The sequence below is a fragment of the Crinia signifera genome, chromosome 5 (assembly GCF_055691185.1).
Source record: "Crinia signifera chromosome 5, ASM5569118v1, whole genome shotgun sequence".
Classification (NCBI taxonomy): domain Eukaryota; kingdom Metazoa; phylum Chordata; class Amphibia; order Anura; family Myobatrachidae; genus Crinia; species Crinia signifera.
The window spans coordinates 34955745-34971633 of NC_139221.1; the positions used below are offsets into that span (position 1 = coordinate 34955745).

Consider the following 15889-nt stretch of genomic DNA (forward strand, 5'->3'; position numbering starts at 1 on the left):
CTTTGGCAATTGGTGACTGCCCCACCAGTTACATACAGTTACACATACATAACTGCTGATCTATGTGGGCTGCCTGCTAAATATGTTTTGTAATTATTAATTATTTCATGCTTAGATCAGTCTTACTGGGTTCTACAGTGCAATGTTGGAGCTAGACCCCAGGAAGTCTATGGCAGTGTGACATACTCTATTATATATCCCCAGGCAACCCCATCCATGGCAGGAGCAGCTCCTACCTGAGATGCTGGCGGCCAGCTTCAGTCACTGCAGCCCAGGGTCTCCTTCTTCTCCTACCTCTTAGGAAGGATCAGCGGGTGCTGGAGGTCAGACCTCAGTCTCACCTCCCCAGCTTCTCCTTCCTGAGTGAGCACAGAGTCCGCAGCCTGTTCACTCGTCACCTCACACGCACGAGCTGTAGGGTGTGCTCAGTCCCGTGTACACCACCTCCCTGCATAGAGTGGCAGTCACTGCAGCTCGGCGCCTCTTCAGCTCGGCGCCTCCCTGCACTGCAGGAGCTGCTTAGTGGCTAGCGCCTGCCCTGGCTACCACTCTATACATGCGGCTAAGCCATTATAACTATAATTTCTTCAGGCCGTAGCATTATTCATGTAATGTGTATCCTGTAAGATACCGTATGCTTGGCTAAGATATTACTGGGACTGCCCAGTACATAAAAGGTAGCTAGACACACATATGTACTGTATCTATTCACCATTAATGCCTGGTAGCAGAGGACACTCTCCGGACGTGTGCGGACTGGTGGGAGGAGTTCAAGGTCTTCCCCGTCCTTTTAGAATCATCACTTTTCTCACTGTACAACGATAGCTCTAAATAAAGAAAGCGGAACAAAGTCAGTGTAAGACAAAGTTATTCCTACTGTATATCTCAATAGTGTCATGGGCATCGCTATAGTGGGTGCCACTGCGATGGGGCCCAGAGGCTTAGGGGCCCTGTATCCAGGTCATATAGTTGTCTACAAGGTTCCCAGAATTAGCTGATAAGCTGTTGAGCCCGAGGTACAATACAGGGACAGGCCACCACTCATATAGATGGAAGTCCCTGTCTCTCAGTAATGCGCCACACTCATCTGATGATTGTCCCATGCTTCCATTCACCCCCACAGGCTTCCATTCACCCCACAGGCTTCCATTCACCCCACAGGCGCAGCTGTCATCAGAGAGCCCAGCATTACCAGAGAGCCGGCATCGGCCTGATTACATACAGCCTGTGTGACGTGAGCTAGGGAAAGGGGACTGATCGCCAAGATCGCCACAGGACAGAACATGGTGCTAAGATATAGAACTAATGTTGAATTTTGTGCATTAGGATGTTTCCCTCTTAGCAATGTAGCAGGTCCCCCCTCCACCGTGTTTGCAATCAATGTAAGCTGAGTAACAGTAACAAGGCACTACTATGGGGCATAACATTAAATAGGGCACTACTATGGGGCATAACATTAACTAGGGCACTACTATGGGGCATAACATTACAATGGCACTACTATGGGGCATAACATTTACTAGGGCACTACTGTGGGGTATAACATTAACTAGGGCACTACTATGGGGCATAACATTTACTAGGGCACTACTGTGGGGAATTACAGTAAATAGGGCACTACTGTGGGGTTTAATATAACCAGGGCACTACTGTGGTGTATAACATAACTAGGGCACTACTATGGGGCATAACATGAATACGGCACTACTATGGGGCATAACATGAATACGGCACTACTGTGATGTATAAAAACAATAAATGCTGCAGAGAGGTCTCCCAAAAGTATTGTCTGAGGTGTCATTTAAGTGAAAAAACCCACGTTGACCTTTTGACTGTAGAGCTTCCCCGTGTCAACCTAATGCTTGTGTCGACCTAATGTCCCTGTTGACCTAACAAATGTCAACCTTCAGTGGTCAACCGAATGCCTGTCGACCTTCCCTTGTTGACCTAGTGACTGTGTCTGAAACTGAAGTCAATTTTAACATCCTGTTGACATGTTCTATGCCTTGATATTGGATACTAGTGTTCTGGTGTATTAGTCTTCTAGAGCACAGGTTCTCAAACTCGGTCCTCCGGACCCCCAACAGTGCATGTTTTGCCGGTCTCCTCACAGAATCACAAGTGAAATAATTGGCTCCACCTGTGGATCTTTTCAAATGTGTCAGTCAGTAATGAGTGCACCTGTCGGGTGACCTGGAAAATGTGCACTGTGTGGGGTACTTGAGGACCGAGTTTGAGAACCACTGTTCTAGAGATATCCTTAATCTTTCTGCAAGGCATTCCCAGTAGCATCCTTTCACCTCAGGTACCAGCGCAATAGCAGCAGCCTAAAGATACCCAATAATGATAGCGCCAGACCTGTATATAAACTATAAATCCCTGTACCCAACACAGTACCTGATGTGATGCTGGACTCCGTACTCTTCTCCAAGTCCTGCTGCATCTTAATCAGCATCCTCTCCTGCTCCAGAGCTTCCAAGTATTTAGAATAACTCCAGCATACCTACAAGCAGTTACATAAGAGACAGGACTATAAAGCTGCTTATTGCACATTGCTACAGAACATACTGTATCGAGAAATGTCCCTGGAAGTTTAGGTCACTGCTTACAAGTGCCAATCACAACGAAGTGACTCCAGCTTGTGATTGGTCCTCCTGCTCACACCTACCGTCAGATCTGCTATTATTACAGAACCAGTGGAGAGGGCTGGTAGCTGGGAGGATGCTATTAAAAAGTAATGTGTAATGTGGCAGTACAGCTTCAAGATCCGATCCATAGCACACGGGACTGCACATTGGATCGGATCAGATGTCAAACATATGCCAATCAGCCACTTTTCACCCGATTTCTCAGCCCAATCCGTCGGAATCGGGTGAAAAGTGGCCAAATCGCACTGGAGTATGGCCAACTTAAGACTGGCTTCAGTACAGTACTTGTTTCCTAGCACGGCACCCATCGCATCGCATACCATAAGGCATACGATGGTATGCGATGCGATGTTACGCGATGGCAGCCGATGTTATACAATTTTAAATTGTATACCATCGCATTGTATGCGATTGTAAGCCATATACAATGGTATACGATTTAAAATTGTATAACCACCCTAATGGGTGTTTTCAATGTTAAATGTGCCCCCTATAAGATAAATAATTGTATAAGCACCGTAATGGGTGCTTACAACGTAAAAAGCACCCCCACGCCACCAGTACTATCAATGCCAACCCGAAGCGTGGCGAGCGCAGCGATCCCGTGAGGGGCGGCGGTATGCGTCCACCATGCCCGAAGCGTGGCGAGCGCACACGGAATACATGTAAAGTAATACGCGTGCGCTCGCCACGCTTCGGTGGCTCGCTGCACTTGCCACACTATATAAAATCAGCTCCACGCCGACGTGGATAGTGGGGGTATGAAAAGGTCGGAGGACGCGTACCGCCGCCCCGTTGGCGTTCATAGTGGGGGTGGCGTGGGGGTGCATTTAACATTGTAAGCACCCATTAGGGTGCTTATACAATTTAAAATCGCATCGCATGCGGGCATATGGCATGCGATGCGATGCCGTATGACTAAATATCGTCGGCGTCATGCCAGGAAACAAGTACCCTGGCTTCTATACTAGCTGACTCACCATGATCACATGTTCCTACATCTAGACTGATGGAATTGTGTGGGATATCACAGCTGCAACTGAGTGTAATAAAAACATTACATAGAATTCTATCACATAATATTCATCAGATAATTGTGGTTATTAAGCACTGCTTCCTATTTTGCCGCATTAGCAGCTTGAGTGTTTTCTTGACTTATTTGCTTCCCTGGTATCCAGGCAAAGTAACACGTCTAGTATTAGTATTGAGCAGAGATAGGTTCGGATGTGACTCCGTTCTTTTCACCAACAGCTGGGATCTGAGAACGAGGCAGAACGTCATCTTCCTGGATGTCTTGGACCCTCTGCGATGGAAACATGAAGGTTTGCTTCGTTCTCAGAACCAAGCGAACTGAGTCAAACCTGGACCGCTCCACTCTAGTTTTGGGATGTGGCCCCAGTCTACTGAGACACAGTATGCTACACAGACATGTGTGCTGCTTCAGTTTCAATGTTTCTCATTTATAATAATAGTGACAAATGCACTACAAGACTATAATAAGGGGTGTGCCACCCGTACCACATCCTGCTGCACAGAAGGGAACAGCATAGTACCCAGGTGCCGGTTACAAAGGAGGGGTTGCAACACAGTAAAAATTCAAATAAGGCAGAAACACACGCTGCAAGTGAGTCAGTTTGGGATGGCAGTCGGTGCAGCTCCCCTATTTCAATTTAGAACTGTGCTAAAGCCCCCCCCCCTCCCCCTCTGGAACCTCCCCTAATAATCCCCCATTTTACTGCAGGTATCAATAGGTCAACATGAAAAAGTTTGACACAGGCAAAATGTTGACATGAATATGGTCGACACTGGAGAAGAAGAACAACATGAAATTTTCACTATTTTGGTGTCCATGCGAAAATCTACCAACATGAACCCGTGGATCCATTATTGGTTATTCGCGCTGGGGTCAGGCAAGGGCTTGGAATTAATTAGGGCCATAATAGCGGATGTTCAAAGCATAAAGGATCGTTGGCTGGAAATTAAGTTGTTTTGGTCAGAGGTTGTGAGGAGAAAGCTTCATGGAGCAGTCTCAACGTTTGCTTTAAGTTTGGGTGGTCAGGTGATTAAACACTCGGGAATTCGCTACGAGGTAGCTGAGCGTTATAGATCAGATGGGGTACATTAGAATAAAGAAGGTTGGAGATTGTCGCAGCCCTTTTGGAAGTTTTGATGTGAGATTTTTTTATCCTAGCGGTTAGGTGGCGTTTTTGTGGTATTTCCACCTTGATGTTGGCGGAGAGCATGGCTCCTCGGCGGCTCAAATTTAGCACACCAGCCATTGAGTAGCATTTCCCCTTTGAGAGAGGCGACTCAGTCATTACATTAGGGGAGGACCAGGTCCCCATCTTACGGAGGGATTAGCACTTATTAAGGGGAAATGGTTCTACCCAATAATGTTGCGCAGGGGGTGGAGACTCCACACCCATTTCATTAATTTAACTAAAAGTTTAAAAGATGGGCTGTTTCCCGAGGAGCACTGCTTCTTCACCACCTTTAATAATTCTTACAATTAATCATTCATTTTAATTAATTCTGTCTGTGACCTCAATTTTTCCAATCTATACAGTTGTCTGTGTCCTTATTTCATAGTTGGTTAAGGTTCTGATTATAACAACATATCGGTGACTTATCTGACACCAGTAGTAGTTACGCACATTCCTGCTGCGGCCGTACTCCTCACTATAGTCACCATAGATGTCTGAGAATGTCCCCTTCCTTTTGGAGTCCTGATGCTGCAAATGTAAAGAAAGACTATATTCAGATGGAGAATTATAGCTAAAGATAGACAGACAGGCAGGCAAGGCAGAGAGCCAAGCGGGCAGGCAAGCAGACAGGGAGGCAGGCAGGTAGACAATGGGGGGGGGGGTCAGATTAGTAGGGGAATAGTTCCGGGATTCACGCCCACAGCTATTCAATAAAACAGCCTTTTCACCGCACAATAAAGATGGGGTTGACATGCACTAACATTCCAGGTAAAATGCAGAATGTATGGGTTTCCACGCATATTAAACCCCTTTTCCGTGCACCTCTGTAGTTTAACATGCGGGGTAATCACTGCTAATTGAATTGGTAGCCGTAGCATGACCCCCAATGGCTCAATAGATTCCCTCCACAATTTCATAGCTACACAATGCTTATGGAAACCTTTTCTGGGCGTATTTATTACCGTCACGCAATAAGGCTCCTTACTACACCTGCTAAACCCAGTCTGCAGATTGGTACAGCCTGTGAATCACTGTTATACTGCCACAAGATTCCAGCAGTAGTGACTTCACTCTTACGCCATCAGTAACTACGCACATTTCTGCTGCGTCCGTATGCTTCGTGGCCAGAAAACAGCTCCTCACTGTTACCGTTACGTACATCAGAGAGAGTCCCCTTCCTTTTTGGGTCCTGCTGCTGTAAATGCAGAGAATAACTGCAGTCAGCTGAATGATAAATACATATGGGTGTGCTATAAGATGTCAACACGTAGAATATCGACATGGTCTAATCCTAAACTTATCACTGACACAGACTGTTGATATTCACAATGTCGACATGACGATGACATAAACAATCTGGTGCCGACATTATGAATGACGACATAATTACTTTTCTTTTTTGAAAGCAAAGTAGAAATACTTGTACATTAATTACTGCAACATGTGTGTAATACCACAAGGAAACAATCAGCCTAGCGTTAGTGACAAACTAAAAGGTTATTTTTCCACCACATCTGATGCCAACCTATCTTATACCACACCGGTCAAAGCAAATGTGTACAGGATGCTACAGGGTTACAGGTGGGCGGAAAACAACCATGACGGTATATTGAGTACATGGAAACACTTCGCACGTGTCTTCCTCACACCTTATAGACATGGGGCCGATTCAGACTCATTCTGTTGGGTTCGAATTCATCCCTGTCCCCTATGGTTGGGGTTTGCAAATGCACATCCATACAGGAGCGAACATCTTTGGCGAGTTTTACGCACCACGAGCCGTTCTCTCCGGGAAGAGAGGGCCAGAGAGCGGCAGGAGGAGAATGCCCAGCTTTTTATGAATGCAGGTGTGGTGCCTGCTCGGGGCGGGCGACTGACGTCACATGACCTCAGTGCCCGCCCCGAATTTGGCAGATAGCGGCCGAAATAAAAGTCAGTCCAGTTATCTTTAGTTGTCCAACAGTTTTGGCTCACCGGCTAAACATACTGTATAACAGAATAGCCTGTTATAGGTCGGAAAACGCAACTTTCCCTATATAATTAGTAACGGGGGGCATTCGTTGGGGTAATGCTTACCCGCTCACTAAGCAGGGAATATACGCTGCATAGCAATTGGGACTGAATCAGGCCCCTAGTATCTGTACAACCTGAACTTAACTTGAGAGCTCTTTGTTGTTCAGCAACACTGTCCTATATCACATTTCTATATGCTGACATATGCACAGGATTCAAACCCATTGCCTGTGGCATTGCGGTCATGTATGCTATTCATTGAATACATTTTCTTACAGTGCTCTATAAATGTGTGTATATGCCCCTTCCCTACATGAGCATGCGCCTTACGTCCCTATCGGAAAAATGTGGGGGCGCCAATTCTCTTCCTGGCATGGGGCACCATAAAGTCTAGTTTCTGTTTGGAGATCCCTACACCGCCTTTGCAGTAAGTGAACTGCACAGTTGGCCAGGGTGGGCACCGGTATCACTGCTACTTCGGTGGTAATTGGCACCTGTATTGTGCTGCACCCAGCCCCAGCTGATGATCATGGAAGAAGGATTACATACATTTTTGCGGCCTGGAAATAACTTCTCACTGTAAGCGCTGTCATTATCTCTGTAGATGTCTGCGAAAGTCCCCCTCCTTTTTGTGTCTTCTTGCAGCTGCTGGAAATGTATAGAATAATGGCGGTCAGCGGAAGACCAATAAAATCACAGACACTAAAGGATAATCATTCTAGCCATGTGCAATTACCACTGCAAGAAAACAATGTAACTATACCAATGTTCCTATGTCCTATATCATCAAATCTATTGGCCGCTGGAGCACAAAACGCATGAATTCTCCCCACAGACGTGAGGAGCAGTGTTTGATAGGATGGGCTTCGTTCATGTTTATATGCAAATGGCCCAACGTTCACGCAACAGAGCAACTATTAGCAGTGCTGCGATCGCACTGTGCTACAGCAAGGTGGCGCTGCGATTTCCTGGAATAGCAAATGACAGGAAGTTTAAATGACAGTTTGGAGGTGTTAACTGGGAGTCAATCATGGGATGTGGTGGCAAAAATTCAGGAGTGTCATACAGTAGATGAAGAGCGTATATGCAGGTGTGATCATCTATGATGACGATGGCGAGATTTAGCGAAGAGATTGTACCAAATACAGTATCTTTAAAAATCAGTGCACTTATCCTTGTGTGCAAGGGGCGTATCAAGAGAGAATGGGGCTCATGCACAGTCTCCATCCATGTCTCTTCCTCTGAGCCGGCAGCTCTGCTCTGAGTAGTACACTCTGGTGCTATGCCAGAGTCTATTGCACATGCACAGGTCTCCGGGAAAATGGCGTGGTATCCATTTTCCCAGTGATTTCCCTATTATACATGCACAAAATGGCAGGAAAATGGGCAGAACGCTCCATTTTCCTGGTGATTTTGCAGCACTGTGGCTGCTGACATTGGACTACAGAAAGTATAAAAGAAATGGGTGCAGGTTGTGCCCACCCCCCCCCCCCCCCCACCTGGCCCATACACATTGCAACCATTATAGATATACCAGTCTACGAGCAGGGCCCTCTCACCTCTCTGTCTGGATGTTATTACCCAGTTTTATTACCGTTTTGTTTCCCACTTTTGCAGCACAACAGAATATGCCGGCGCTGTGTAAGTAAATGTTCATTTAAAAAAAATGTTAATAATAGATGTTAATAACTATAGGCAGATCTTCAAAGAGTCTTCTATAATGAGTGTATCCAGTGGAAGAAATTATCCACGGCTTGTTCTACAATCAAAATGTTCCCAGGAGATCAGCCGAACCCCTGTATAATTCAATTACCAGTCTCCATGAAACCCCAGATGCTATTAAAACTTGGAATACGGCAATACAGTCCGGACCAGATGGTTTGTAGGGAAAGAAAACGTTTCTACTAATACAATGTACCTTTAGTCTTACTGAGGGACGGATTATGCATATTGTACTTTCCACATGACTCAAAAGTGCCATAAAAAACTAATACCATGTAGCCATTGAAGTTAAAAGGGAGTGTATGTAGCTGTATAATGGCTGGTGTAATATTTAGCATTACTGCCTCACAGCACTAAGGTCATGGGTACAATTCCCACTATGGCCCTAACTATGCAGAGTTTGTATATTCTCCCCGTGCTTGCATGGGTTTCCTCCGGGTACTCCGGTTTCCTCCCACAATCCAAAAATATACTGGTAGGTTAATTGGCTCCCAACAAAATTAACATTATAATGTGTGTGCATGTATATGTGGTAGGGAATATAGATTGTAAGCTCCACTGGGGCTGGGACTGATGTAAATTTTCGAATATGTGTGCGCTATATAAGAAACTGTTATAAATAAAAAATTAATAACACTGTTTAATAAGGCAGCATCATATCCTGCTACAAAAGAAAAGTTTAGGTAACTGCGTTACCTGTAGGAGGTGCAGAGGTGTGAGTGGCTTTGTCAAGCTGCAGTACAATGGTGGGGGGTGTCAGTCCCCAAAAATAGATACGGGAAAGAAAGAGGAAGGACTGCGCTAGAAACCAATATTACGCAAAATTAATACTTAAACCACCAACGCGTTTCACTCCACTGGGGAGCTTTTTCAAGGTGTCTTGAAAAAACTCCCCAGTGGAGTGAAACACGTTGGTGGTTTAAAGTGACTGACTGTACTTGGCAAAAGTCCGGAAACGCAGCAGAGAATCCCAGTCTTGAACCTCTGAAGATCAATATCAACAAGAACACTTTTCCTGGGTCGACACCAACACCCAGAGGCAACCCCTAAAACTCATCTGGCGGCCACACTGAAGAGATATTCGGATCTCCTGTACAGAACTGCCAGTGGGGCTCAACTTTGCTAATGTCCCTGGTCTTAATATACAAGCGAGGATAATCAGGAAAAGGACTCTGAACCCACAAAAAAGAGCTTAGATAAATCGGCTGTTTCATCATATACGGTACCGTATGGACTCACAAATACCAGCAGCTCAGTCACTATACTCAATCTGCCCCCCCCCCCCCTTTTCACTTACACCACCCCCTTATGTTTTAAGGTGTTCAATGGTCAAATTTGACCTCTGCTACTGAGTAGTTTATATTGCCTACAATTTAAAATTGAATGGTACTTGAAATGTTTATGTATTAATTTTGCGTAATATTGGTTTCTAGCGCAGTCCTTCCTCTTTCTTTCCAGCATCATATCCTGGCTGTATTTATACACTACTAGGTGATTCATCGCGCCCTACGGGCGCTCTTCACACCGTCGTAAGGGGCTGCGCCCCCTTAATTTGTGAACATATGTATATGAGAAAGATGGTTAGAATTGTATGAAAGATGGCCTGTATTGCAACTTCAGTTATAGGTGAAATGTGTTAAATAGAGAGCATATGATGTGGAAGGGGGTGTGTATTGTTTTGTTTAATTAAAAAGCGGTTACAGAGTAAGATGTACATTGATAGTGTGGATGGTATAGTGACATTTGTGGGTGTGGGGGGAGGGGAGGGCTGTGTGTGCATGTTGTTTAGGTGTGTGTGTGTGCAATAGTATAGTAGGGTGTTTCTGAGTCAGCGGCTCCCCACTGGCGGAGGTCACGACACAGGAAAACAGGAGGCTGGGTAGTGATAGGGGTGTGTGGGAATAAGGGGGACTAAAGAGGAGGGTGGGAGATACTGTGCTGCTTCTGCCAGTGGGTGAGGGTCCAGCGTGGCAGCACAGGAGTACAGGATGGTGGCCCTTAGTCAGTGTCTCCTCCTACTGGGTGGGAGTTCGGGTGCATGAGAGCAGGAGTCTGGGCTATGAGGCATGATAGGGGCATGTGGGCAAAACAGCGTCAGCGACTACCCAGTGGTGGAAGTTACGGTTCAGGAGAGCAGGAAGCTGGGTGGGGGTGTGTGAGTATAGGGGGACTAAAGAGGGGCTTAGGGGTGCCGTGAATTGTGGGAGGGGTGCGGGGGTGCCGTGAATCAAGGGAGGGAGGGGGCGCAGGTGTCGGCGAATCGCGGGAGAGAGCGGGGGTCCGCAAAGCGTGGGAGGGGGCGTGAATTGCGCGAGGGGGGGTTGCGAATCGCGGGAGGGGGGGGTGCGCGGGGGGTCCGTGAATTGCGGGGGGGGGGGGGGGCACAGGGCGCGATGAATCACCTAGTTGGTTATATATTCTTGTAGAAGGATGGTAGGATGTTGCTGTCATTCAGAATGCATTTACATAAACAGTAATAGTAGCAGTAAAAGGTCTGACTTAAAACACCTACAGTAAAACAGAACAGGTGTTATATATTATACAAAGAATTGGTTGATGATGTCTAGGTTGACGTGCACATAGTTCATAGTTGTCACTGGAAAAAAATTGCTACAAGAAAAAATCAACACAGAAAGTTCAACACATGTAAATGTTGACATAAGTGTGGCACTTCATCGGTGTCCATGTCGACACATGAGAATGAATATGAAAACATTAAAAAAAAGAAAAATAAATCTTCAAAAACTCATGTCAACCTTTTTCATTGTCGACCATAGCCGTGCCAGTGTTTTGCATGTGCCATTTAATCCTGGGGTTGCCGTGAATCACGCGCGGGGGTGGGGGAGGGAGGTGAGGGTTGTCCGCGAATCACGGGAGGAGGGGTCGTGGGTGGATGCCGTGAATTGCGGGAGGATGGGTCGCGGGGGGGGGGTGTGGGTGCCGCGAATCGTGGGATGGGGGGGCGCGGGGTGTTGCAGTGAATCGCGGGAGGGTGGGTCGCGGGAGCGGGGGGTTGCCGCAATGACAGGAGGGGGGTCAGGGGTGGGGAATCGCGGTAGGGGGGTCGTGGGGGGGCACCGTGAACCGCGGGAGGGGGGGCCCGGGGGTTGGCGCGAATTGCAGGAGGGGGGGTGTCACGGGGTGGGGCCGCGAATCGCGGGAGTCACCGGGGGTGCCGCGAATTGCGGGGGGTGTGCTGCAAATTGCGGGAGGGGGGTCGCGGGGGGTGCCGCGAATCGCCACAAGAAAAAAATCAACACAGAAAGGTCAACACATGTAAATTAATATGTCGACACATGAGAATTAATATGAAAACATTGAAAAAGTGAAAAATAAATCTTGTCAACCTTTTTCATTGTCGACCATAGCCATGTCAGTGTTTTGCATGTGCCATTTAATCGTGGGGATGCCGTGAATGGGGGGGGGGGGAGGGAGGGAGGTGCATACCCAACATGACCCTCTCCAGGAGGGACACATTGCTCTGTTTCTGGACTTTCTTTTTAATTTATGGATTACCATCACCTGTGCTTAAACACCTTTCTTATCAATTACCCTGTTTAAAATGACAGGTGATGACAATCATAAATTAAGATGGAAGTCCACAAACATAGCATTCTGTCCCTCCTGGAGAGGGTCATGTTGGGAGGTATGGAGGTGTGGGGCGCTCACCTGGTGTGTCTGGTGTGTAGCTGTGTCTTTGCTGTGTAACATGGAGAGGCAGAGGGTGTCTGGCACTGTCTGTGGGCTCACTGGGCTGGTTCTCTGTCATGTGAGTCAGTCATGTGAGTCAGAGGCTCCACCCAGGGTTATATCTCCAGACACACTTTGAGTGACAGATGTAGCCAAATATATAAGAGATTGGCCTGATTCCGGACTGCATGCAACTATCAATGTGACTGCATCCAGAAATATTTTGTATACTGGGTATGTGCTGTGGGGTACAGTCCTGTGGATGTGCTGTGTGCCTGGGTAAGTATTCTGCAGACCACATTCAGAACCAGATTCTCTAAGCTTTAAAAGTGATAAAACGGAGAGTGATAAACAGCCAGCAAATCAGCTCCTACCTGACATTTTTCAAACACAGTCTGTGACATGTCAGGTAGGAGCTGATTGGCTGGCTGTTTATCACTCTCCAGTTTATCACTTTTGAAGTTTAGAGAATCTAGCCCACAGACTTCTCCTGCGCGGAAAGTACTGAACATTGAAAATGTAGACAGCATAATGCCGACATGGTTGTAATGTATTTAAACAGTGTTGCCGTTATAACACTAAACATAATGCTTTACGAATCCCTGTCTTTATAAGTTATAACGCTGAAACGGTTATTATGGTTAACAACACATTACAACTGTGTCTGCATTCTCCAATTGACATAACGCTGTCAACGTGTTCACCGTCGATAGAAGCATGTGCAGGAGCTACCAGAGCAGGGGTGTCAATGAACTCTTTCCCCACCAGGTCATGTGCCGCGCAGGTGAAGTAGCCTGTGCCCCAGAGATGGTGATGTTGTGTATTCCATGACCCGGCAATAGGAGGTCCCATTTGCCATCTCCTGGGCACATTGATGTTGGCAGCATACTGTAGCTGTTGACAAAACGTATGTATTCCTCCTTTGCCTAGCATGGGGTAGGTGTAAGTGGCAATGGTAATGATGGTGATTGCTCTCGTGTACCAGAGAGTGGGTTGGCGCAGTGTGCATTAGGGTGTGCGTTTGGTGGCATTAGCATTCTGTTTGCACATCACTGGCATTCCTTTACCACCGGGCGCCTGGAGAACCGTTCACATTACATAGGACCCAGGATCAAGTACCATATCCCTGACAATTACGGAGACACTGCAGTGGCCTGACCTTGGCCAGCCTCTCTTGTTCCTTTATTTTTTTTCTCATCTGTTCCGCCCTCTTTTCTTTCTTCCTCTCCAGCAGCGGCAAAATCTTCTCATCGGTAAGCTGGCTGCGGAAGTCACAGAACTCAGGCCAGAACTTGAACATAATGCTGAAGATGGTCATCTAGGTATAAATACGCAGGGTTAGTGGAGGCAGCTTGTACTTACACAATGTACTTACCAGCGTGTACCATGGGCAACCACCCCATTAGTCTATGGCCTAATTCAGATTTCTCCAGAAGCCTGCTGGTTTACCTAGAAATACAATGAGTGGTCTGCACATGTGCAGAATGGGTCCTGCAATATTGCTCGCTGCCTATTGACATGCTGTGGTGTTTGGGGGGGCGGAGCAGAGGAGACACCCAGTACCAGAGTCGGATGCAGGCCATGGGCCCGGGTGTCCGGATCTAATGGCCGGCCTGAGTAATCTCAGCTTATGCTGGCTGACTGCTGACTAAAGACATCACAAATCATCACAACTGATGGTCGTAATGCTCACATTACCGCAATTTCCAACCCAATAGTATATTCTGTTCCCCATCTTGCAGGTGGCGACCATTGCCATATTTACTCCAGTATAATGTTCTCCTAGTATTATATATACTGTATATATATATATATATATATATATATATATATATATATATATATATATATATATATATATAGTCTTGCTCTGACTGATGTCATGGATTTCTTCTTGAGAACTGATTGTACCTCTGAGTACACCCTATAGTGAGCTGTAAAACCTTCTGTCAGAAGCTTATGTCGATTATCTGGTTGCTATGGAATTACATCTGTCTATATGACAAGGTGTCTTGTGCAATTTCTGATGTCATTATATACTACATCCAGTTTTTAATATTGAGGAGAACAAATTATTTTGCATAAATACTTTTGGATCCAATCACCCCTGAAGAAGTGTTAGCGGATGAAACGCATAGGGTTATATCTGTGAACTGACTGTATTCAGGTGTTTGATAAAATATTGGAACTACATGTGAAATGCCTATCTGAAGAAAAAATCTATGCATTATTGATTTGAATAAATACATTCATGTTTTACTACTGTGTGTTTCTTATGGTGAAAACTTAGAGCGCACAGTGCCTCTCGTTCCCATTATGCCACACAGGGGGAAGGGGCCAACCAGCTCCTACCAGAGGGGGAAACTTGCTAATACATTCTGTAGAGTGGGACAGTCCTAATCTTTCAGATCAATGTTACAAGAAATGGATAACAAAATGTGCTGTTATGTAAGGCTTACACTTTACATCTATAATAAAAACAACATGTAGGAATACAATTGCTCTGGCAGAGCTACGGACACCCCTATCAGCTGACCTGAGCTTCCCGAAACACATAAGGCCCCAGATCACGTCGCCGCTCCATAATCCTCTGCGCCTGCTCCGGAGGGATGTCTATCTGCACAGCTGGCGGGATGGAGGAGTTGATGAAACAGTTGATGATGGCGGTGATCTTGCTTTGAATGGTGGAATCATCACAATGGGAGTGACACAAGTCCTGAAAGACAAGTACCAGCCAGTAACGATATTACTATAGATGCCATTGCTGAACGGTAATTACCAATGTGCCTCATTGTACAATATCCTGGTGCTATTCCTACTGTACTGCAGTATCACAACACTCACAAAACCACTGCACATCTACTGCGGTACTAACAATTCCATCTAATGTATGATACATTGAATTACTAACTTATAGCCTTATACATCATAATGCTGGTGTGAGTGTGTTAGCAGGTGGTGGATGGCATGCTGGTGTGGTTGTGTTAGGGGCTGGAGGATGGCATGCTGGTGTGGGTGTGTTAGGGGCTGGAGGATGGCATGCTGGTGTGGGTGTGTTAGGGGGTGGAGGATGGCATGCTGGTGTGGGTGTGTTAGGGGCTGGAGGATGGCATGCTGGTGTGGGTGTGTTAGGGGCTGGAGGATGGCATGCTGGTGTGGGTGTGTTAGGGGCTGGAGGATGGCATGCTGGTGTGGGTGTGTAAGGGGGTGGAGGACGGGGCATGCTGTGTGGGTGTGTTAGGGGGTGGAGGATGGTATGCTGGTGTGGGTGTGTTAGGGGGTGGAGGATGGCATGCTGGTGTGGGTGTGTTAGGGGCTGGAGGATGGCATGCTAGTGTGGGTGTGCTAGGGGGCGAAGGATGGTATGCTGGTGTGGATGTGTTGGGGGTGGAGGATGGCATGCTGGTGTGGGTGTGTTAGGGCGTGGAGGATGGGGCATGCTGGTGTGGGCGTGTTAGGGGGTGGAGGATGGCATGCTGGTGTGGGTGTGCTAGGGGGCGAAGGATGGTATGCTGGTGTGGATGTGTTGGGGGTGGAGGATGGCATGCTGGTGTGGGTGTGTTAGGGGGTGGAGGATGGCATGCTGGTGTGGGTGTGTTGGGGGTAGAGGAT

General features: G+C 46.8%; 1 protein-coding gene across 2 annotated transcripts in view; it reads right to left on the reverse strand.

Annotated features, from left to right (window-relative positions):
- Nucleotides 1–15889, reverse strand: part of RGS22 (regulator of G protein signaling 22) — a 94451-nt gene that overhangs the window by 5863 nt on the left and 72699 nt on the right. The window contains exons 22-28 of one of the 2 annotated variants that reach the window (XM_083186997.1): nt 14814–14993; nt 13437–13595; nt 7415–7513; nt 6012–6047; nt 5303–5380; nt 2398–2503; nt 713–827 (exon numbers count right to left, since the gene is read on the reverse strand). In XM_083186997.1, the coding sequence (XP_083043123.1) occupies nt 715–827; nt 2398–2503; nt 5303–5380; nt 6012–6047; nt 7415–7513; nt 13437–13595; nt 14814–14993 (771 nt within the window). In that variant the 3' untranslated portion in view covers nt 713–714. Of the gene's footprint in view, nt 1–712; nt 828–2397; nt 2504–5302; nt 5381–5948; nt 6048–7414; nt 7514–13436; nt 13596–14813; nt 14994–15889 lie in introns of both variants that reach the window. The other variant, XM_083186996.1, reaches the window with a different exon arrangement.